Raw genomic sequence first — 24,808 nt, 5'->3', positions numbered from 1 at the left:
ATTGTGGTGTGTGAAGGTGGAATCCTGAACTTTACTCATCTATTCACTGGACTTCTATTTGGTGTGATGTAGAATCCATAAGTCCTTTTAGCACAGTGTTGATCAGCAATTATTTGAAATCCAGTCAAGTTAAAGTAGAAAATGAATATATTGCACCTTTACAGGAGTAGCTTATAAAACCCAAGGGCTAGGTATTGTAGCAGTAGGAGTTTGAAACCCAGCAGGAAGCAAAGTAGCTTTCTGTATTTTTTTGTTTTTCTTCTGGATTGTATAGGCTATCTGTGAGCCTTTGCCTCCTTATTAGCAATGTCTACGGTCTTGGCTTTCTCTTTTTTCCTTGCACATGGCTATCCTAGCCTGGCTTTGCGTGAGTCAACAGGCTGAATAAAGTCTCTTCAAAGAAGAGGATCTAGTTGGCTTAGAATGGATTCAGTGTCCACCTTTGATGCAATTGCTGTATGTGAAGTTGAGGAGGCTGGTCAGACGGTGAACGGGCCGCTCCTTCTACATCTGGAAGTAGTCAGGTTCTCTTAGAAAGATTGGGGGCCTGGCAGGATTACACAGTCCTGGTACAGAAACTGTGACAGACTAAGGTCAGAGCCATTAGCAGCCAGTGGCCTCTTCCTCTAAACAGATATTGCTCTATTAACACTGTTCTAGAATGTGGTTAGTGTAGCTACCAGTCGCCTCACCTCTGTCATAAAGCAGTTTTGTTCCTGCTCTATAAAGACACCAAGAGAATGATGTTGAGTGAAATTTGGCTTTATTGTCTCTGGCCTTCTGTGACTAGTAGTGTAGCAGTAGTCCCCTTACTTGCTACTTTCTGAATCCTTTTTGGTTCCTTTGAGTCCATCTTCTCTGTAAATCTGCCCTGTTCTAAAACATTAAAGAGGCTCAGAATTCAGGTCCTAGGTGAAGCTACTTTAGACCTTTATGAGGTTCTTTTCTTCCCTTTTTCCTAGTGGGATACTCTTTTCCTTTTTGGTGTTATGTAAGACAGTTGAATAAGGTTCAGTGCTAGGTAACAGGATGCGTGTTCATTCTGTTCTCTGGCTAGTTCTCTGTTATACATGATCACTAGGGCTTCAAGAATGTCTTGAATGTTAAGCCTGGGACAGTGCTGGTTGCTAGGCTTCCTGGAACCCTTTAAATAGCGAGGAGCAGCTAATTCTTCACTGAATTTGCTTATTTAGCTCTGATGAAACCCGGTTCTTATTTTTATCTTATTTTTGGGTTATGGGGTTTTAATCAGAACACCGTGTTTCTTAAAAGGACATTTTCAGTTTTGGGAAGTGTGGAAAGGGCACTTTTCCCCCTGTGTGTGTTGGCTCACTGATGCATTTCTGTCTCTCTTATTCTAGGGACAAGCTCTGGGGGGTCTGTGTCTCCGTCCTGGCTCTCCTGCCTCGAGTCCTCAGGTTGATGCTGCACAGCCTGCGGGTGAACAGAGCTGGGCCTGAGGAGCTCCCTGTTGTGGGCCAGCTGCTTCGCCTGCTGCTTCAGCACGCACCCCTCAGGACTCACATGTTGGCCAACGCCGTCCTGGTGCAGCAGGTCATCAAGAATATCATGGTAAGAAGCATGGACGAGGCTCTGTACTGTCAGTACTAGAGAGGATTCATGGATAAGGCATGGGGGTGCTCTCGGGGAGCCAGGCTTTCTGTGCATTTCCTGATTCCTGGAATTAAGCTCAGTATGGTGACTTCCCAGGACTTCCCCTGCAGTCTAGTACCTGTCACTTAGCCAGGGCAATGTCTTTGATCTAAGAATCTAAGAAAAGCCTTAAAATACTGAAACTGAATTAAGGTGGCAGGCAGCTCGTTGGGAAAGGTACAGGCATCAGAGTTATTCCTGCCTGGCTTCTGGTACAGACTTGATTAACTGTGATAGTTTGGCAAGGTTTTTTAAAAACCTACTTAAGCTGCCTTTCCTAGCTGTAGAAATGGAAATAATAGAAATTTCCTTGGGTTTTGGTGACCGTTAAATGAGATAATCCAAATAATGTTTTTAGTATAGCTAACATTTATTAAGTGCTCACCAAATGCTAGCTGTCATTAGGGAAATTATTTGGCAGTAATAAATTTTAGGCCAATCTCTAGTCACTTAGTTCACCGGAGAGTAAGAAGAAGTTGGAAGAAGGAAGTCACAGCTTCAGCTTTGTCTGGAGCTTGGTTCTCTGTGTTGTGGAGGCAGCTCTGTTATCTAGGATTCCTTTTGGTGTTTTTGGTTTGGGAGAGTTAGAGGGTTTTTTGTATAGGTATTTGATTGGGGGGGTTTATTAATTGGTATATATAATAATAATTCAGAAATAGTAGAAGGGAAGAAAAGTCAAGAATTTGGATTATTCTGAGGTTAGAGAATCAGCTCACCTCCATAAGGAAGAGAATGACAGGACTTGGCAGGCGGCTCTGTGGAAGTGTTCTCAGTTGATTTGAGTGCAGAGAGCGAGAGACTAGAATGCCAAGGGGGGGGGAGTCTGGAGTGTAGGATTGTTGATGGTGAAATTTCATTAGTCTCTAGCATGTATGGGAGGGCACAGACCAAACGAGAAACCGGTAGTACTTGTACTTGAGGTCGTAACTAGGAATTTTCGCTGCCTGTGGTAATGCCCAGTTAATAGGTCCCCTTTTCCAGTAAGATTTCCTGTGGTGACTTACAGATGAGGATACTGTTCGTTTGGGTGTGAAGAATACGGTGAGGAGCACAGCGGTTCGGGTGCAGTTGTCACATTGCTGTTGTTTTCTCTGCAGACGCTGAAGAGCGGGGGCATTCAGGAGCAGTGGCTCTCAGACTTACACTATTGCTTCAGCGTGTGCGTCACCGGGCACCCCCAGGGGCCCAGCGCCTTGAGCGCGGTGTATTGAAGTAGCACCGTGGCGCCTCCTGTCGGAAGTTGTTTATCCACATCTATCTAATTTTGAAGAGAGACTGATGTACTAAATGTTTGTCATTAAAGCTCAACTTTTAAAGAAGTTGTTTGTGAACCTTCCTTTGCACTAAGGTAGGAAAATAACGCAGCCTGGCTTCCTGGCCTCGCATGTGGTGCCTGGTTACAGGTGGTAGAGTATTTTGTATTTCATAGTAACTGAATATTTACAAAATACAGATTGATGATATGGTATCTTCTGTTATTTACTAAGAAATTAGCTGACGCGTTGTGATCCCATCTCGGCAAACCTCATTCTTTGTTCTCAGCTCCAGGTCGTGCAGACAGCAGCAGAAACCAGTTTTTTCTTTTGTTTTGTTTGGGAGCTGTTCCCTTCTCCATCATGACATTCAGCTTCTCACTGCGGCTGGAGCTCTGTTGTTCACGGAGGTGTTCCAGCCTCCGGGCAGGGGCAGGAGCTGCAGACAGTCCGCGCTTGTTTGGGACTTTCCTTTACCTAACAGCGCTTGTCTGATCTAGGTAACTCTGCTGTCAAATGAGTTCTACTAAGGAGCCGTTATAGTTCTTTAAAAATTGCCAACTATATATAGTGATTTATATGATATTTTCATAATTATGAAATAATTAGCAAACTAACAATCAAGATAATTAAGTTAACACTTTATTGCTGTTTCCTATTTCTGTCAGGACAGGGTGGCAGTAATCTGAAGAAAATAGAAGCAGTCCTAGGAATATTTGTGAGCCTGATGTGTAACTCTTTATGCCTCCTGTCTGCATTCTTTCCTACAGCTTTGCCCTTAAAAGTGTGAAGAAGCCGACAACCACTGGATTTTAATTTAAACCAGGCATTCTTAGAGAGCTAGAATGTTTACAGGTAGCACAGTTTCTCCTGCCAATAGGGGGATGGCATTTTGACAAGATTGCTCACCTCTGCAGGTCAGACAGAAAATATAAGTGGAACGTTAAGGCCTGGACTGGAACCTTGTGCATGAATGGTCTGGTCTGTAAACCTGCCCGACTGATTCCTTAGTGCCCAATACTGCTGCTGGTGCTCAGCGACGAGAACACCATTCTGAGAGGACGAGGCAGCAACCTGTGGCCTTCAGAGGCCAACATGGGAACTGTAAATGTAAGGAATCAACAGTATACCTCTTATGGTCTTGCAGTTTCTAAAAGCAAAGGCTGGATTATGATTCTGGTCTAAAATTTAAAACTAATAATGTTGGAATAACAGGATGCGGTATCTCTAAGGAAGTTTGTTGCATTAGATTCCAGAAAAGTAGTGAAACAAGGCAGCTACTGTAGGACAGGCTCCTCCTCATCTGATTCCAGTTCTTCACTGGAACCAAAACACCAGGCCAGCAGCAGCTGGCTGGCCGAAATCCCAACCCAGCAGCCTCTTTAGCACCTATGTTCTTAGTGTTACTTAGACTTTACCGTTAATTATAAATTCTTCTTTCCAGCCGTCGTGACTGAGGTGAAGGCAGACAGCTGGGCAGTTTTGCACAGGCATAGTTTCCCCTGGTCCTTGAGCTCAGGCTAAGAGAATTTACAAAACAGTGCTGTGTGAGAGCAGAAAGAAAATATTCTGACATTCTCTTTCAGTTGTTAACACGTTTTCAGGCCAGTAAGGCTGCAGGCATGGGTATTAACGTTTTCCCAAGATGTCGGAGATAATGAGCGGAGAATTAGCACTCTGCACTAGCTATTCCAGCGCCCCTGGACACAGTCTTCCTCCGCAGGCGGTCGAAGCTTTTGTTTTGTTTTTTGATTGAATAGCTGATTGCAGGTTGTAAGAAAAATTCTTTGATCTTCCACTGTTCTCAGAGAGGTGTATGTACTGCAAGTTGCTCACTGTTAAAAACAAATACCAGATTGATATTCAGGTTATTAAAAGCAAATACCAGATTGATGTTCACGATGTTGGCTGAAGGGAAGAGTTCATTGGTGGTGAGAAAAAAGGGTTTAGGTTTGGACTATCTGTGGGGCTAAATAAAGTGATGGGCAGTTTATTGTAGCAACTGGATGACGTATCAGCCTTGCATTTTCCATCATCTCAGAGATACATGACATCTCTTCAAGGAAGAACCTTGACTTGGGGGCGGGGGGGCTGCTTGAGGAGCTGGAAGTGAGACCTGGGTCTTCAGTCTGCCTGGAATAACTGGTATGGTGTCTCTCTCTGACATAACACAGCGCAAACCTACATACACACGTACCTATCTCTTAACTTTCCATGTGCCACACACTTGGCCATATAGTCCTTTCTAGAAAATAGGTTCCTTTGCAAACTATGCAGATGATAGACTGATGGGCATATTAAACTTGACATGGATTTTTTAGGCCTTTTCATGACTTTGAAATTACAAACTTATAGAATGCCACAGTTGGGAGACATTAGTGGTGCACTCAGCCCTCTCATTTCACAAATGAGGACACTGGGGCCCGAATGGTTGAGACCTTGCTGAGGCCATACTGCCATGTGTTGCTCCAGACTGTGGAGCAAAGACACAACATGAAAGGTGAGTTGCTTAAAAACTTACAAACACTTGTCTTACTTTTTTCTCCAGGTTTTATTACTGTTACTTCAATAAAGTTATTTTAAGGTGAACTACTGTTTGGAACTCTGGCGTGTTTTTTGCTGCCTGTACTGTATCAAGTGTTGAGTTGCCTGCATATCCTTCTGTAGGTGGGCAGGAATATCCTGTGTTCATACCAGGGGGTACTGTTACTAGCAATCACTTAAGCCATGGTTATTCCATTCATTGGAATGGATTTTTTTCACTCAAGATGACTATTTACATACATCAAATTCTTTGAAAGATCGTCTTGTACATTTTTGCTCCTCTCGTAAGAGGTAAAGGCACTACTGAAGTCTCCCCCGAGGTGGAGGCTGGGAGCAAGAAGCTCTCATCAAATATTTGAGCGCCTTCCATGTGCCAGACTTCCTAAAGCTAAACAGAACAGTGAGCAAATGAGAAGATCCTTACCCCATGGAATTCTCAAAGCAAAAAATGAACTGACGTATCTGCAAGGTGAAGACCAAAATTAATGACTTCTCCTTTTTGGTTCATTTGGACACCTGTGATTCCACATTGCAGAAACTTGTATCTATGTCCACGTGCTCATTTCATGTTTTCCGTATAAAACATACAGGCAGCTAACTAGCTAGCAGCTCTGTCTGACCATTAGCCACCTTCACTTACTCATGGTGAATGTGGGTGGATGGGCCTAATAAAACATTGTGTTCCCCCAAGTTTAGGCTTAGGAAATGATTCTCTTCAGTCCTTGTCCATTTTCAAACCAATCAGAATTATTTGTGTCAGGCAAACAAGCTGTTCATGTGAAATCATAAGAAACCATTAAGCATTTCTTTGAATTTGTTTATTCTGTTCTCATTTTATGCTGCTGAACACCCTCACTTTTAAAGATTTCTGATTGTCTCGAGAAAAATCCAGGACTAAGTGAAAAATGCTCTGATTATCTAATTTATTTAATTATTTAAGTACTACTCTGATAGTTATATATGACAGTTGTGTTTTTGAAACATCTTCAATTCACTCAAGTATAATGAGAATTTTTTTTTTTTAACATAGAACTATGGGCCTTGATGTTTTTGAAAGTTTCTAACCACCCCACCCACGACTCCCTGGTCAGCTTGGCTGTGTTACATGAAGTGCCCAACTCTTATCAAAGATTTGGCAGTAATTACCCCGTCCCACCACCTCCAGGTTTTCCCCCCATCAAAAAGTAAATGAATGTTAAAGTTCGTGCTGACAGTCATTGTTCACCTTCCCAGCTGCACTCTGTTCCTGCAGGATGACTGTGGATCAGGGAGGGTGAGGGAGCGTGTTGCCATAGCCACCCACGAGCAACCCTGGACCTGGCATTAACTGCTGACAGCACTGAACTTATCACCCAAATTTAATGCTGGTGTGAATGAAGGGGCTCTGAGTAAAGCACTCCTGTCTTGTGGCTGAAAAGAAAGTTCCCTGAGCTGCTCTTGGATGAGTGAAAATGTGCACAGCTGAGCCTGAGCTGAACATGCTATTAAATATTACACATCTTTATGGAGTAGGTCCTAAAAGGCAAAAGCCAGAATTTGTGGTAAAGGACTTTTTGTCATCTTTGGGAAGGAACTGGAGGATCCTAATGTGAAACCAAAATGAAACAAGAATTCCCAAGGTATTACTTTGAAGAACGATAGCATTTTCATTTCCCCCTTCCTTTATGTGAACAAGTTTCTACTGGAGGTAATGTTAGCTTTTATTTGGAAAATAACTTGCCCCTTATAGAGACAGATGTTGACTGCAGTAACAACTCCATGAAACGGGGATGAAACCCATGCCTAGTGGAAATCAAAATGACCTTTGGGAACCCCTGGCCATCTCTGTTCTAACGTTTTTTTTGCCAGTGCAGTGGTTTGCCTTACCTGAGTTGAGACGCAGCACAGAATGAGCTTTTGAAGATCTTGTGGGATGATGTACTTTCCCTTCTTGAGAACAACCTGCAATCAACCAACAATAATCATGTATCTCTGACCCTGAGAGCTGTGGCCTGACCAGGTTCTGAATTCTTTGTTGAGGTGAAGGCTTGAGGCTTCAGGTGTCTGCCAAGATAAATTAGGCATGGTATGGAAATACCATGTAGACCCAGGTCAACTCCTGAGAGTTTCCTGCCTGTTCACAGATTGTTTCTAACGGTGCCTCAGCTCAACTTTCTTCTGTCGGGAGCCAGCCAGACTTGTTGCCTGCTGCCTTTCTCTGGGTGGGCTCTTCCAGAGGTGGAGCAGTTCATCTGCTAAACGCGTGTTTACTGCGGTGCTCGGTCTGGGGCAGTCCCACAGATGGACAACCCTGCACTGTCGTAGCATAGGAAACGTCCAAGTGAGGCAGGCAAGGTTGGTCTGTGCCTGGGTTCCTCCAAGAGGACAATGTAAGGGGAAGACCCAAGCAATGGCCTGGAGAGACGGTGAGGCTTTCAGTCATGGAGCCCAGCAGAGAAGCTCTTTGTTGTGATGCCAGAATGTCTTATGAAACCAATTCTGACCCAGAATGGCTGGGAGGGAGGCACTAAATGTGGTGCTGAGGATTCTCTTGGTGCCTGGAGGTATAATAAAGTTCCTACCTGAATGGATGTTTGCCCAATGTAATTAAATCCCATTCCAGATTATGACGTGACACTCTCTGGGGGTGCTAACTGTAAACTACAAAGTGCCCAGAAGGATAGTTACCATAGATTTGCTTGAGCACTGAGTGCCTGGTGGACTTTGTGCCCGAGATGCCCTTGGATGGACTCTTGGTGGTCCTGCTTACTGGGATAATCTTTGGGGGTTTTACTTGCAGTTCCTTCCTCCAGACCTGGAGGAGCAATACCATGCACTCTTGGTTCCATCTGTCCATATCTCCGGCTCCAAGCTGCTTCATATGCAGAAGGTGGGACAGGTGCTTCCTGAGCTGGTAGCTGGCAGGGTCAGAGGAGGGAAGAGGCTTTAAGATCATAGTACTAAGAAAACTGAATTTCCTTAAGGTTCTTAGAAGCTTTAGGAATGTATTTGCTGAACTCTTGGGAGACCAGTCAAGGTCCCATTCATAATTTGAGTGGTAGTATGTTGAATTCTTTTTCCATCAAACATTTCCTGAACGAGGAATAAGACGAGTTCCTGAACGAGGAATAAGACGAGTCCCTGCCCTCAAGGTGGGACAGGCCAATGTGTAAACAAATAAATGCCATGTGAGAAGCACTATGTGAGAGTGAGGAGCTACATAGCATGAGACACATGTGGCGACTGATAATTTGTGGTGGTTTGGTAAGGCTTTTACAAGGCTGATGTTTGTGCTGGGTTTTAAAGGATGAGTAGGAGCTTACCAGGCAGGGAAGGGCATTCTAGGCAGAATTGGCATGAGCAGAGGTGTGGGTATTTGTGCAGGAAAGTCACTAATGAGATTTGTGTGAAGCACTGTCTATCTGGTGAGAGAAGGAGGATGGACGGCTGAGCCACACTGTGAAAGGAGCCGACATTTATTTAGGGTCTGTTGCACACCAGGCACTTTCCCTATGATTAAACCTGAAAATAAATCTGTGAGGCAAACGTTATGAGTCTGAGTCTGAGATAAAGGCTGAGTAGAGGTGATGTCACCAAGATGGCCATACCCTACACTCAACAATGGATAGATCATCCAGACAGAATCAATAAGGAAACAGTGGATTTGAACAACACTATAGACCAAATGGACCTAACAGACACATACAGAACATTCCATCTGAAAACAGCAGAAGACACATTCTTCTCAAGTGCATATGGAACATTTCTAGGATAGACCATATATTAGGCCACAAACAAGTCTTAGCAAATTCAAGAAAACTGAAATCATACCAAGTATCTTCTCTGACCATAATGGTATGAAACTAGAAATCAGTAACAGAAGGAAAACTGTAAGATTCATGAATACATGGAAACTAAACAACACTCTCCTGAACAACCAGTGGATCAAAGAAGAAATTAAAGGAGAAATAAAAAAAATATTTTGAGACAAATGAAAGTGGAAACACAGCATACCAAGACGTGGGATGCAGCAAAAGCAATTCTAAGAGGGAAGTTCATAGCAAAAAAGCCTACATTAAGAAGCAAGATATCAAACAACCTAACTGTATGCCTTAAGAACAAACCGAGCCCAAAGTTAGCAGAAGGAAGGAAATAGTAAAGATTAGAGCAGAAATAAATAAAATAGAGAACAGGAAAACAACAGAAAAGATTAACAAAACTAAGAGTTGATTCTTTAAAAACAAAATTGATAAACCATTAGCTAGACTAACTAGGGGAAAAAAGAGGATCTAAATCAACAAAATTATAAATGAAAAAGACATTACAACTGATACTACAAAAATACAAAGGGCCATAAGAGGCTACTGTGAACAACTATATGCCAACAAACTGGACAACCTACAAGAAATGGAAAATTCTTAGACACACACACAGCCAACCAAGACTGAATCAAGAAGAAACAGAAAATCTGAACAGACCAATAACGAGTAAGGAGATTGAATCAGTAATAAAAAATGAAGAAAAGCCCAGGACCAGACGGCCTCACTGATAAATTTTACCAAATGTTTAAAAAAGAATTAATGCCATTCTCAAACTCTTCCAAAAATTTGAAGAAGAGGTAACACTCTCAAACTCACTTCACGAGGCCAGCATTATCCTGACATTAAAGCCAGAAAAGGACGCTACAAGAAAACTACAGGCCAATATGCCTGATGAATATAGATGCAAAAATTCTCATTAAGATACTAGCAAACCAAATTTAGCAGCACCTTAAAAGGATCATTCCCCATGATCAAGTGGAGTTTATCCCTGGGATGCAACCATGGTTCAACATATGCAAATTTATCAATGTGATGTATCACATTAATAGAATAAAAGAAAAAAAATCATATGATCATCTCAAAAAACTCAGAAAAGCCATATGACAAAATTAAACATCCGTTCATGATAAAAACCCTTCACAAATTAGGTATGGAAGGAACGTATCTCAACATAATAAAGGCCATATATGATAAGCCCATAGCTAACATCATACTCAGTGGTGAAAGGTTGAAAACTTTTCCTCTAAGATCAGGAACAAGACAAGGTTGCTTCCTCTCACCACTTCTATTAACATAGTACTGGAACTTCTAGCCAGACCAATCAGGCAAGAAAAGGAAATAAAAGGCATCAGAATTGGAAAGGAAGAAGTAAAATTGTCTCTATTTGCGGATGATGTGATTTTATATATAGAAAATCCTAAAGATGCCACAAAAAAACGGTTAGATCTAATCAACAAATTCAATAAAGTTGCAGGATACAAAATTAACAAAAATCAATAGTGTTTCCATACACTAACAACAAATTATCTGGAAAAAAAAAATTATCCCATTTACAATAGCATCAAAAACAATAAAATAGTTAGAAATAAATTTGACCATAGACGTGAAAAATCTCCACTGAAAACTATAAGACTGATGAAAGAAATTGAAGAAGAAACAAATAAATGGAAAGGTATCCCATGCTCACAGACTGCAAGAATTAATATTGTTAAGATGCCCATACTCTCTAAAGCCATCTATAAATGCAACGCAATCCCTGTCAAGATTCCAATGGCTTTTTAAAGTTTTTCACAGAGGTACTACAAATAATCTTAAAATTATATGGAACCACAAAAGCCCCCAAATAGCCAAAGCAATCCTGAGAAAGAAGAACAAAGTGGGAGGCATCACACTTCTTAGTTTCAAGCTATATTATAAAGCTATAGTAATCAAACGGTATGGTACTGGCCTATAAACAGACATATAGCCCAATGGAACAGGATTGAGAGCCCAGAAATAAACCCATGAATATATGGTCAGTTAATATTTGACAAAGGAGCCAAGAATAGAGCCTATCTTCAATAAACTCAATAAAGTGCTGGGAAAATTGGATATTTACATGTAAAAGAATGAAACTAGACCCCTATCTTACACCACTCACAAAAATTAACTCAAAATGGATTTCAGACTTAAATGTAAGACCAGACACCATAAAAATCCTAGAAGAAAACATAGGAAAAAAGCTCCTTGAGGTGGGTCTTGGCAATGATTTTTTGGATATGACACCCACTGCACAAGTAGCAAAATAAAAAGCAAGTGACACTATGTCAAACTAAAAAGTTTCTGCACAGCAAAAGATATGATCAACAAAATAAAAAGACAACCTATGGAATCGGAAAAAATATTTTCAAATCATATATCTGATAAGGGGTTAATATCCAAAAATATATAAAGGATTCCTATAACTAGATAGCAAAAAACCAAATAATTAATAAGAAAATGAGCAAAGGACCTAAATAGACTTTTTTCTCAAGGAAAGTATATGAATGGCCAATAGGCATACGAAAAGGTGCTCAAAATCACTAATCATCAGGGAAATGCAAATCAATTTAAATGAGATATCACCTTATACCTGTTAGAATGGCCATCACCAAAAAGAGAAGAGACAACAAATGCTGGCGAGGATGTAGAGAAAAAGGAACCCTTGTGCACTGTTGGTGGGATTGTAAATTGGTACAGCCACTATAGAAACAGTATGGAGGTTCCTCAGAAAATTAAAAATAGAACTAGGATCCAGCATTTCCACTTCTGGGTATATATCTGAAGGAAATGAAAACAATACCTCAAAGAGATATGTGCACCCCCATGTTCATAGCAGCATTATTTACAACAGCCAGGACGTGGAAACAACCTAAGTGTCCATCAATAGGTGAATGGATACAGAAGTTGTAATATATACATATATTACATTGTATCCATATATACACACACATAATGGAATATTATTCAGCCACGAGAAAGAAGAAAATCCTGCCATTTGCCACAGCATGGATGGAGCTTGAGGGCATTATGTTAAGTAAAATAAATTAGACAGAGAGAAACATTTGTTTTGCTGTATTATCTCACTTATATGTGAAATCTTAAAAAACAGAAAAACAAACTCAGAAAAGGAGATCAGATTTGTGGCTATCAGAGGCAGGGGTCGGTGGGGGGGCAACTGAATGAAAGTGGTCAAAAAGTACAAACTTCCAATTATAAGTACTAAGGATATAATGTATAACATGACGACTATAAGTTAACACTGCTTTATGATGTAGATTAACGTTGTTAGAGTAAATCCTGAGAGTTCCATTACAAGGAAAAAAACCCCTTTTTTCCTTTTTTCTTTCTTGAAATCTGTGTGAGATGATGGATGTTAACTACTTATTGTGGCCATCATTTCACAATACATGTATGTCAAATCATTATGCTCTACATCTTAAACTTACACAGTGCCGTGTGTCAAGTATGTCTCAATAAACTCGAGGGAAAAGAAGGCTGAGTAACTTGCAGAAGGTCCCACAGCTAGAGCCAGGAGAGACCGACACTCAAACTTTGCTGTCTGGTCCCACAGCCAAACACTGCTGAGGTCTCTGGTCTGTCCTCTGTCTTGGCAGGGACCTGCAGAGGTTTTTAAGGATGCTGGCAAAGGTAAGCGCTGTGGTTTACTAAGATTGTTCTGCTGGAGGCTGAGCCTGCGGTGGGAGAGGCCAGCCCCCGGGGATGATGGCTCCATCACATGTAGCGTCACTTGATGGCTATCCCCCAGGCACTCCCAAACTTCTGATTAAACACCCTGTGTCGGAGCCTCCCTAGGAAGGCTGCATCCAGCATTCCTGATCCGTGGCTAATGAACCGCCCCTGGCGAGCCCACAGGGCGCTGCAGAGAGCACCAGGCCCCATGCCAGATTTCACGTACACCAAACGGGCAATAACCTTCTTCCTCAGGCTCCTACAAGCTCTTGAAGTGCTTGGGGCAGCCCCTCGCTTCTGCCTGAAGGCTTTTTCAGTCAAAACTACACGATTCTTCCTTTCTTTTCCCGGAGAGTGAGAAACCATGGCATCCCTCTACTAGAATATGTACCACATTCCCAAAAAGCCAAGTGTAGAGAAGAGCTGGTGTTACGGGGCCATACTGCTCCATGGTTCAGCTTCTTGTGTTGGCGATGCCAAGGGCCTTCCCGCCCTCCGCTCCGCGGACAGCCCAGGCGTGGGCTGAAGCTGCACCCGCTTCCAGTGGGCGCCACTTCCACCGACTCAACTCTGCTGGGGACTAAGTCTGTGTCCGACGGTCCTGGCGGTCAGAGGAACCGCCTCCATTCTCCCCTTCTCGGGGAGGACTGTTGAGAACCTCCCTGCCCGGCCGTCCCTTGCCGCCCTGGGCCCGGGCTCCTCCCGGTCCAGCCTGTCCCTGATTGTCCACCTCGGAACACGCGGGAGGCGGCTCCACGGGCTGCGGCAAAAAGGACATGTTTACACAGCAGCTGCTCGTGGCCACCGCCACCGTCCAGCCCAGCTTCGCTTGTCCAGCATCCAGTTTCAATCTTTAAAAGGCGCAAGTGTTGATTCGTAATAAAACTCACACTTTAAGACTAAGGTTCATTTTCTCCGGGCCCAAAGCTCAACCTGCTCACCCCAACCTCGCATATTTCCCTGCCAGCCTGTCTCCCTCCTCAACGTCTGCGTTTATGGGGGACTTATGGCCAAGCCCTGTTCCCCACCTCAACCCTCGGTGCTCCTTATGTTTGGTGTCAGACACCACACACCATCCCAGGACTCTCGGCTCCTCTACGTAATATGGAAGATGTATGAGGCTATAACAGAATCAATAAAAGTGCTTTCACTGTCACCAGACGTGCATCTTCCCACAGTGTGCAGCTTCCCAGACGCCCTCCTCCGGGAGGCCACGTCCCGGGTCTCAGAATTGCACAATGGTGTAGCCAGGGGGCTGTGTAATTGCCTGCCCAGATGGGCGCACAGACTATGAGCCCACTGTTCTTGGGGGAATGACTGAAGGCTCATTTGCTGCTATGGACACTTACTGACAGGACCTGTCAGCTTCTGACGCTTCAAAGGAGTCAAAGAACAGTGTGACAGGAAGGCATGTCAGCCGGGGAGCAGCTGTGGGGCCTGGCGGGGTAGATCTCGCTGGCGTGTTTAGATCCCAGGTTCAGCTGAAATACTTCACAGAAAGTCCGTCTGGGATGGCGGCCAGTGCACGTCCTGGCGGAACTCCTCAAGGAGGGGAGCAGGACCATGCCCACCTGTGGCTTCAGAGCAGACCGTCTCAGCTCAGAGCCAGCGCTGCACTCACCAGCTCTGCAGCCTTGGAAGGTTGCCCAACCTCTCTGTGCTTGTTCCCTCTCCTGTGGACTGGGGGTAAGAGGAGGACCTACCCCACGGGGTTACCGTGAGGATTCACTGAGTTAATACGTGTGACACTGCTTAGAACAGCGTCTGGCACAAGTGCCCAATAAATGCCAACTACTAGTGTTAACAATCATAACCCTCACCTGGACGAGAGCGAGCACCAGCCGGGCCCTGCTTCTGCGGCCTGCTCTGCGGCAGAGCGTGAGGCCCCCGGTCACCCCGACGGCAGACACCCGAGAGCGACAGGGAGGGCCCAGACCCAAGCGGGCAGCGCTTCGAGCGCTGGACCTGCACCAGCAGGACAAGTCATTCGTCCTTTGACACCGTTGGCTTGTCTGAAAAATGGGGACACTAATCCTGTCATGACGGCTTCGTGGTGTCCTTGGGACAGCAAAGGGGGTCAGGCAGGACACGACTGAAAATGGCCAAGAGCTTGGACGGGCATGAGGACGCACCTCAGCAGAGGCTGCGCGGGCAGGAAGCCGACCCCGGGGCCTCTCGCTGGGCCCTCTCGGCTCCTCTCCCTCTGCCAGCGTCAGCGTCTCTGCGGCCCTTCCATCTTCCGACCGGGGCGTTGGCGTGCGGCACACCTGCGCCCCCAGAGCTGCGCCTGCTTCCTCCCGGTCACCCTTCCTCTCTGCGGAGGGGGATGCACAGGACGCCCACCTGTCAGGACGGGTCCAGCCCTACCCCGGGCGCTGGTCTCACCGTAGCTGAATCTAGATCGAGGCCCCCCCGGGGCCTGCACCGTGACGGAGGTGATGAGCTACGTGCACACGTGCCGGAAAGGGCTCCTCGGCTCCTCCGCGATTAGTCCCAGAGGTATTTGTCTCAGTACTTCCGGAAGCCTCCACCCTCCTCCCAGCACCTACCCCACACTCTGAGCTTGGCAGATGCTCACATAGGTTTTTGTAATAAATTTCAGTCGCTCAGTCTGCTATATCCATGCCCTGGTTTAGGTATTTAGGGTATAACTAATTCCTGGGGAGTAAAGACACAAAAAGGAAAGTAACTCACATGTGGACACTCTAGAATTTACAAAGCACACCTTATCTCATTCTAACAACGTCGGACATATGGGACGGGTGCAGCAATTGCTAAACTCCCTTTTACAGATGAGGAAACTGAGGGTCAGGGAGGCCATGTGATCTGCCCAAGGTCAGATAACACGTTAGAGCTTCTTCCCCTGACACTCCAGCTCCTGGTTACACACGGAGGGCGTTTTCCATCACGCCAGGCTACCCTGGGCATTTTCCCCATCTTTCTTGGCAAAAACACCTTCCAAACAGCTTACCCGATGTAAATTACTAGGGTCTGCACACGTGTGAATTTCATGGGCAGGCCTTGTCACGCCAGCACAGGGAATTCACTAGAAAACATCCGAGAGCACAGGGGTGTCAGGGCAACCATGGCAGCAGAGAAGCTGCGGCGCCCGTCTTCCTACCTTCTCCAGGCCCGCTGGATGACGGCGGCAGCCTTGTTCTTTCTGCGAAACAGCTCTTTCCTGCTTCTTTCTCTCTGGATTATCTGCAGCCGCAGCTCCATGGGAAGAAGGTCCATGTTCACACTCTGCCCAGAGAGGGGACCAGCTGCTGGGTCAGTCTCCTTAGAAATCTGAGCGTCCTCAGACAGGGTGGATGTCCCCGACTTCCTGACTCCTGACCTCAACACCTCTGCGCTCTGTGGCGAATCGGAGTGGATCCCTCCTGCAGGCTTGTCCTGTGTCACTTTGTTTCTTGGTGGCCGATGGGGGAGAGGATTCTGCCCAGCGTGGCCCACCTCCCCCTTGGCACTGCCAGGCCGGCTAGAGCCAGCTGGGGAGCACCTTCCCCCTCTGAGCTCCTGAAGGTGCCTTTTCTGGGAGGCACCTTTGGCCTTGGGTGCTGGGTGGTGCCGCTGCACGGGCTTCCTGTGGCCATCCTGCTGTGGAAGGCTTGCAGCTGCCCCGCTGGGGTCCTCTCCTCTCTCCTCAGGCCCAGCCCCCTTGAGGCAGGAGGGCTGCTTCAAGAAGCCTTTCCCCTTGTCACACCGCTGCTCGCCAACTGTCTCGCCTCTGGACCTCTCGACAGAGGGGACTCCTGGACGCCTGTTCCCATCGCTGCCTTCACTGGGGCTGAAGTGGACACAGGCAGATCGGCCTTTGGAATGTTCTCTGGACGTTTCTTAGGGAGACAAGGAAAAAGGGGAAGAATACTTATTGTCCAAAACTTGCATAGTAGTTCTGCTATTTGCAGGGCACTTCTGCTCATTTGTTCACATAAAATATTCTGGCTTGTCCTCTAGCATCCACATGTAGTGGGGATTCTGATTAGAAAATAACTGTTCAACTTCTATGTCTAGCGATGGTGGGTTAGATAACCTGAAAGCCTTCCCACTACAGTACCTAGAAATGCTGACTAAAATATAATAGACATCCTTTTAAAAGCACCATAGTGTCTTCAAGAAAATAAAGGAAATCCCTGGCGGCCAAAAACAAAGGGAAAACGGAAAATCAGAGCAATAAGTGTGTGCACTATCTACCGACTGCCTAGGCGGGTGGTAGTGGTGGAGTGGGCAATGGTTGTTCTTATTAAATATCTGGCTGTGGGTTTTTTTTTGTTTTTATTCGGTTTTTAAAAAAGATTTTATTTTTCCCCTTTCTTCCCAAAGCCCCCTGGTACATAGTTGTATATTTTTAGTTGTGGGTCCTTCTAGTTGTGGCATGTAGGATGCTGCTTCCTCATGGCCTGATGAGCAGTGCCATGTCCACACTCAGGATCTGAACCAGTGAAACCCTGGGCCGCTAAAGCAGAGCCTGTGAACTTAACCGCTCAGCCACGGGGCCGGCCCCCTGGCTGTGTTTTAATGTCCAGATAAGAAAAGAAAATGAGGCCTTGCAGGAGGAAGTGAACTGGAACCAAGAGCCTGCATGAAGCCAGGACTCCGAGGTGGTGTGCCCTTGGGAAATGACGGGCCAGATAAAAAATCTGCTTGACAAGGAAGTTCGTCTCAGTCTAGATTCTGGATGGGGGAAAGAGTCTCCCATGAGAAGTTGAAACCAAAATCCGGTACCTCACATGGGTTTGGTATTCATCTCTATTCTCAACTCATCTCAACTCACAGGAAAAATGAATATAAAAACTGGTCTCAGGATGGTGGTATTGCAGGGTGCCTCACAGAAGCAAACGCAATATTGCTTTAGGGTGGCAAGTCCTCATCTCAGGCTGCACAGAGGGGTCTTTTCGAAAATGGCTTCACAATCCAAAATTAAAAAACGCATGAAAGGGGCTGGCCCCGTGGCCAGGTGGTTACGTTCACGTGCTCCGCTTCGGCAGCCCAAGGTTTTGCCGTTTCAGATCCTGGGCGTGGTTCTAGCACCGCTCATCAGGCCATGCTGAAGCAGCGTCCTACATAGCACAACTAGAAGGACCTGCAACTAGAATATACAACTATGTACTGGAGGGCTTTGGGGAGAAGCAGCAAAAACAAGGGGAAGATTGGCAACAGATGTTAGCTCAAGGCAAATCTTAAAAAAAAAAAAAAAATTCATGAGAAAACAATCTACCATGAGCGACAGTTAACAGACACAATAGAAAGATCAGATCAACAAAAACTTCAGCTAACAGAACAGTGCGTGCGCACGCACACACACAAATTGATTAAACACAAAAGAAATTAAAAATGTGAGTAAAGGGTGCCAGCCTTTACTGGTGGTTGAGTTTGTCGTTCTCTGCTTTGGTAGCCTGGGTTCAATTCCTGGGTGCAGACCTATACCACTTATCAGTGGCCATGCTGTGGTGGTGACCCACAAACAAAACAGAGGAAGACTGGCACAGAAGTTAGCTCAGGGTGAATCTTCCTCAGCGAAAAAAAAAAGGAAAGAAAAGAAAAAGCAAAAAGAGAGATATTTGAAAAAGAACTAAATACATCTTAAATGACAAATCTAGTCTCAATGTAAAAAGCAATGAAGGAACTTCTGCTTCTGTAATGGCAGAATTGAGGCATACTCACCACTCAGGACAATATAAAAGTCGAACAGAATATTACAAACCACCTGTTTGAAGACACTGAAGAGCTAACAAGGCAGAAAAAAATATGGGGCCAAAATCCAGGAGAATCAAGTAACCAACAGAGACGAGCAAGACATTTGGGACTACATATCCATAGGGGAACCAGCCCCCTGAGGTTTCAAGGTCAAAACTTGGAGACGAGATCCTGCCATGAAGTATTCTTTTGGACTGGGACCCTGGAAGGCTATCTCTTAGGAGAAAAGGTGACCTGGTAGCAGACTGACCTTGCAGGGACGGAAGCCCAGCTTTGCATCATCTCAGTTCTGGAAACTGGATTAAAGTGATCTTGGGTTGCTGACTCCTAAATGCCTAACAGAAGCCAATGTAAATCCCCTCTGGAGGAACATCACCCCAGACCTCAAGTGACTTCTATAGTTTTTATATTCAATGTCCAGCACTCAATCAAAAATATACAGGGAGATGAGGAGACAATATTCAGAGAGAGAGAGAACAGACAATAAAACAGACACATAGGTTATCCAGGCAATGTGTTTTCAGAAACAGACTTTCAAATAACTATTCTTAAGTGCAAAAGAGTATCTAAACTACGCTGCTCTTCATGTGAGAAAGAAGGGGATATAAGAAAATACACTTGTATCTGCTCATTTGTACAAAAGAAATAGAGAAAGGATAAACCAGACACAAGAGATTGGATACCTAAGGGGATGGGAAAGGGAAGGAAGAAAAGGGAAATGGGAAGTGGCAGCAGGCTGAGGACGGAGCGACACCTCTCCGAGTGTACCTTTTTGTATAGCTGATGCTCAGAACCAACACAAGGTTTCACATACACCAAAAACTGAAAACCAATTAATTAAAGCAATAATGAGATACAACTACACACATATTAGAAAGGTGAAAATCAAAACAACTGACAACAGCAAATGCTGATGAGGATGGGGAGCGACAGGAACTCTGTTCACGGCTCATGGAATGCAAAATGGTCCAGCCACTTTGGAAGACAGTTTGGCAGTTTCTCACAAAACTAAACATATTCTTACCACATGACCCAGCAATCGTGCTCTTTGGTTTTTACCCAAATGAATTAAAAACTTATGCCCACCCCCAAACCTGCACATGAATGTTTTAGCTTTATCCATAATTGCCAAAACTTGGAAGCAACTAAGATGTCCTTCAGTAGGTGAATGGATAAAGAAAACTGTGCCACATCCAGACAGTGGAATGTTATTCATCACTAAAAAGAAATGAACTTGGGGCCGGCCTCGTGGCTGAGTGGTTAAGTTCGTGCACTCCGCTTCGACAGTCCAGAGTTTCCTTGGTTCAGATCCTAGGCACGGACATGGCACCACTCATCAGGCCACATTGAGGTGGCGTTCCACATGCCACCACTAGGAGGATCCACAACTGAAAAAAAAATACACAACTATGTGCTGGGGGGATTTGGGGAGAAAAAAGCAGAAAACAAGAAAAAAAAGAAAGATTGGCAAGAGTTGTTAGCTCAGGTGCCAATCTTTAAAAAAAAAAAAAAGAAATGAACTGAAAGGAAAGGAACTAGAAACAAAACGAGTGCTAAAAACAAATGAGCTATCGAGCCATGGAGGGTAGTCGTAAGTGAAACATTACCTCACTTGTATGAATATCACTGATGCTTGTTACTAAGTGAAAGAAGCCCATCTGAAAGGCTACATACTGTGTGATTCCAACTATATGACATTCTGGAAAAAGGCAAGACTACAGAGAAAACCACTAACATTTACTAATGGGTCAGTGGGTGCCAGGAGTGCGGGGAGGGAGGGGTGCATAGGCAGAGCACAGAGGATTCTTAGGAATGTGATGGTTAATTTTATGTGTCAACTTGACTGGGATAGCTAGTGAAACATGATTTCTGGGTATGTCTGTGAGGGTGACTGCAGGAGACTAACATTTGAATCCGCAGACTGAGTAAAGAAGACTGTGCCCCCCCATGGAGGTGGGCGTCATCCAATCTGCTGAAGGCCTAAGCAGAACAAAAAGGCGGAGAGAGGGTGAACTTGCTCTCTTTGCTTGAGCTGGGCCATCCATCTTCTCCTGCCCTCAGACACAGGTGCTCTTGGCGCGCAAGCTTTCAGACTTGGACCAGGACCTCCAGTACCAGCCCCCCGACTCTCAGGCCTTTGACTCAGACTTGCACCATCTGCTCCCCTGGTTCCCAAGCCTTCGGACTCACTGCATCAGCCCACCAGCTTTCCTGGTTCCCAGGGTGCACAGAGCAGATCGTGTGACTCCACCTCTACGATCCAGTGAGCCAAGTTCTATAACAACTCTCCTCGTTTATAGATACATACATCCTATTGGTTCTGTTTCTCTGGAGAACCCTGAGACAGAATAAACTATTCTGTATGATACTACAATGGTGGATACAAGTCATTAGACATTTGTCAAAACCCACAGAATGTACAACACCAGGCGTGAACACTGACGTAAACTCTGGACTTTGGGTGATAATGACAGGTCCATGAAGGTTCATCAGTTGTAACAAACGTGCCACTCTGGTGGGGGACGTGGATAATGGGGGAGGCTGTGCACGTGGCAGGGCAGGGGGCATACAGGAACTCTCTGTACTTTCTGCTCAGTTTTGCTGTGAAGCTAAAGCTGCTCTAAAAAGCAAACTCTATTAAAAGGGGGAAAAAAGAAAAATAATGGAGAGACTGCTACATATTATTAGATGCTATTAACTAGTAACGATAAAAGTAATGCGATGGGGTATTACTAAAGATAGATCAGTGAGAAAGAATAGAAAGCTAAAAATATACCCAAATATGAAAATATATAATAAAGAGAGCACCTGAATTTGTGAGGAGGCAAGGAGCTGCTCAGAGCCCCGGGGAGGGGCCCCGGAGAGGGGCGCTGCACACCTCCAGAGGCCATGCTTCACGAAGCCACTGCCAGGCTTGCAGCTCCGGTTACTCCACGTGTACGGCCAGAATGACTGCGTATTCTCTAAAAGGAAATCATTAGATTCCAGCCTCGCTATATAATAAATTAAATATGGGATAGTAAAAATTGGAAAAAATATGTGCCTATTAGATCTCGAAGTGGGAAAAACCTTTTCTTAGCATAAAACCACAAGGAGACAAACCTCAAAAGAAAAAAATTAAACTGAATTAAAAGGTAAACTAAAAAAAGACATTTGTTATATATAATAGACAAAGGTTACTATCCTTACTATATAAAGAGTTTTTAGAAATATTAAGAAAATGAAAAGTCAATATAAAAATGGACAGAGGACATCAGTGAACAATCCAGAAAATAAATACACAAAGCCAAACAAAAATAGGACAAAATTCTATCCTGCTAGCTAGGACTCAGTAAAACCATTATTTGTCTAAATGTTTGGAGTAAGTTTTTTTGTTTTTTCCTTTTAAAAGAGTGACACAACTTTCTGCAACCTTCCTGGGATGAAATTTGGCAGCATGTTTGAAGAGCCATAAAAATTAGAGGGGCCGGCCCAGTGGTGCAGCAGTTAAGTTCGCATGTTTCGCTTCTTGGCAGCCCGGGGTACACAGGTTCAGATCCCCAGTGTGGACATGCACTGCTTGGCAAACAGCCATGCCGTGGTATGTGTCCCACATAGAAAGTAGAGGAAGATGGGCACGGATGTTAGCTCAGGGCCAGTCTTCCTCAGCAAAAAGAGGAGGATTGGCAGTAGTTAGCTCAGGGCTAATCTTCCTCAAAAAAAAAAAAAAAATTAGAGATGCACACAAAAATTTATATGAAAGACTATTTAGTTTATATGTCCCATAACACAGGCATGATTAAACAAACCGGGCTGTATTCATAATCTGATATAATACTAAGCATTTAATGTAACACATTTTTGTTGAAAACAAAGAGATAATGTAAAAAGATCTCAAAACAGTATGCCCACAATTTTCTGAATAAAAAAAAAAAAAAGATGGGGCTGGCCCAACAGCTGAGTGGTTAAAGTTCAGTGCACTCCACATTGGCGGCCCGGGTTCGCAGGTTTGAATCTCAGCACAGACCTACTCCACTCATCAGCCATGCTGTGGGGGCATCCCACATACAAAATAGAGGAAGCCTGGCACAGATGTTAGCTGAAGGCTAATCTTCCTCAAGCCAAAAAAAAAAAAAAAAAGAGGAAGACTGGTAATGGATGTTAGCTCAGAGGCAAATCTTCCTCACCAAAAAAGAAAAGTCCTACTAGAAGGATTTGCACCAAAGGGAAAATAGTTGTTTATCTTAAGACTAAGGAGAATTTTTATTTTATTCTTTGTTCTTTTCTCTGTTTTATAATTTTTTGTAATGTACATTAGCTATTTTTATCATTAGGAAAAAATATCATTTTCCGTTTAAATAAAAAGTACCCAACTACAAGAAGAAAAAAACCATAACAATTAAAATCAACTAGGTTGTGAGAGAGAACCCAAAATGGAATATCAACAATAACAAATAAACCTGTGTTACAAATAAATAAGGGAACCACACTAAAAGGTGAGGAGGAAAAGAACTGATCTAAGTAACTTATAAAACTATATTTCAGCTGAATATGATTAAGGACAAAAGGAAATGTATGTAAAGACAGTCCTCTAGTTAGTAAGTTTGTTTCTCACAAGAGTGTAGGTTAGCAATTCTGAAACTACTTTACGTGTGTAAAGGATTGAATAAAGAAGAATATACATCATAGCAACGGGAGCCAGGTCTTTCACTGTTGGAGAAGACATTTCAAATAAAGCAAGAGAGAAGCTAGAATAAACCCTGTGGTGTTGAATGGAATTGGAGGTATCAAGACGAACTCACGGGGTGTGTGTGTGTGTGTGTGTGTTTGTAATATACACATACACAGTCCGATGCAAAACAGATATAAGTATTTCTTAGCTCTGTCTGCTGATATGGCTTACGAGCAATGACACTCCAATAGTCATATACCCACCTAGCACTCAGATCTTGGTTTCTAACACCATTCATCAACAAAAGGAACCAGGGTTCCTTGGAGAAGTGGTTGATCCCAGGGCCCTGAGTAGGGAGTGACCTGCAGATTTCATTTGAAGAGACCAATCTGCTCACAGAGAGGAACATGGATTAGAGGAGTCAGAGTCAATAATTAAGACCAGTTAGGAAGCTACTGCAAGGGCCCGAGTCAGAGATAAAGGTAAGATGATGTTAGGTAGACAGCGTGGTGGTGACGGTGGATGAGATAGAGAGAATGGATTTGAAAGATATTCAGGAAGTAAAGGTGACAAGACCTGGTGATAGATTGGATATGGATGGTAAAGAAAAAGAAGATAATAACTAGATTTTACTCCTGGATTGAACATACACATGGATGAGTGCGTCTTAACAAATAGAGGGAGAAGCTTTACATGAAATCATAATCAGCTCTGTCTTGGATAGGTTGAAGTTTGAGATGCCTTCGGGACATCCAAGCGAGGACACAAGTAAATAATTGACTATAAACAACTGGAGCAAGGACAAGAGGTCAGGGAGTCTTTGGCTTATAGGCGGCAATTCAATTTGCTGCCTTGGCGACTGTACATGCACCAAATGTAAGGGCCCACTATACTCCCACCAGTCCCCCCAACTGGCTCTGGCAGCCCATATGGTGAGAATAAGAAAACACCAGGGATTGCCCTTAAAACGGTGAGTTTCTCCTCCACTAGACGCTCCTGAAAACCACAGTGACTCAAAGACAACTTCATCTCACCACCTCCTACAAGCAATCTGCCACCAAGCCATCTCAATTCTCCCTCTCCAGTCCATCCCTACTCATCACTCTGCTGCTACTGTGTCTAGTGGAGGCCCTGTCTGGTCCTCCAAATCCATCCTCCACGCAGCCACAGGGATCTTTTGAAACATTATCTCTCCTTCCTTCCCCCTTTTGAAACAATAATGAGGTTAGGTATAATAACAGCTCATATTTATAGAGCGCTTTAGGCATTGTGTTTAAATCTTTACATGGGTTATCTCATTAATGTTCAGAATTTTCTAAGACACGCATTATGGTCTCTTTTTTACAAATAAGGAAATGGAGGCTTGGAGAGGTTAAGTAACTTGCTCAAGATTACACAGCCAGTAAGTGGCAGGGTCCCCATGTGAACCTAGGTTATTTGATTCTAAAGCTTGTGCACTTAGACTTCAGGCTCTGCACTCATTGTCAACAAGAAGA

At 44.2% G+C, this 24,808-nt stretch overlaps 2 protein-coding genes across 13 annotated transcripts in view; one reads left to right on the top strand and one right to left on the bottom strand.

Annotated features, from left to right (window-relative positions):
• Positions 1-2,972, top strand: part of TEX10 (testis expressed 10) — a 56,131-nt gene extending 53,159 nt beyond the window's left edge. For all 10 annotated transcript variants that reach the window (XM_023629751.2, XM_023629747.2, XM_023629748.2 and 7 more), the window contains 2 exons: positions 1,362-1,572; positions 2,751-2,972. In XM_023629751.2, the coding sequence (XP_023485519.1) occupies positions 1,362-1,572; positions 2,751-2,864 (325 nt within the window). In that variant the 3' untranslated portion in view covers positions 2,865-2,972. The remainder of the gene's footprint in view (positions 1-1,361; positions 1,573-2,750) is intronic.
• INVS (inversin) overlaps positions 1-24,808 on the bottom strand; it is a 223,837-nt gene that overhangs the window by 78,402 nt on the left and 120,627 nt on the right. For 2 of the 3 annotated variants that reach the window (XM_005605658.4, XM_070250815.1), the window contains 4 exons: positions 16,083-16,800; positions 8,118-8,347; positions 7,317-7,391; positions 3,533-4,741 (listed from right to left, as the gene is read on the bottom strand). In XM_005605658.4, coding sequence (XP_005605715.2) covers positions 4,593-4,741; positions 7,317-7,391; positions 8,118-8,347; positions 16,083-16,800 — 1,172 coding nt within the window. In that variant the 3' untranslated portion in view covers positions 3,533-4,592. Of the gene's footprint in view, positions 1-3,532; positions 4,742-7,316; positions 7,392-8,117; positions 8,348-16,082; positions 16,801-24,808 lie in introns of those variants that run through there. The other variant, XM_070250816.1, reaches the window with a different exon arrangement.

The sequence above is a fragment of the Equus caballus genome, chromosome 25, assembly GCF_041296265.1.
Source record: "Equus caballus isolate H_3958 breed thoroughbred chromosome 25, TB-T2T, whole genome shotgun sequence".
In the NCBI taxonomy this organism is placed as follows: domain Eukaryota; kingdom Metazoa; phylum Chordata; class Mammalia; order Perissodactyla; family Equidae; genus Equus; species Equus caballus.
This window is presented reverse-complemented; position numbering and strand designations above follow the sequence as displayed.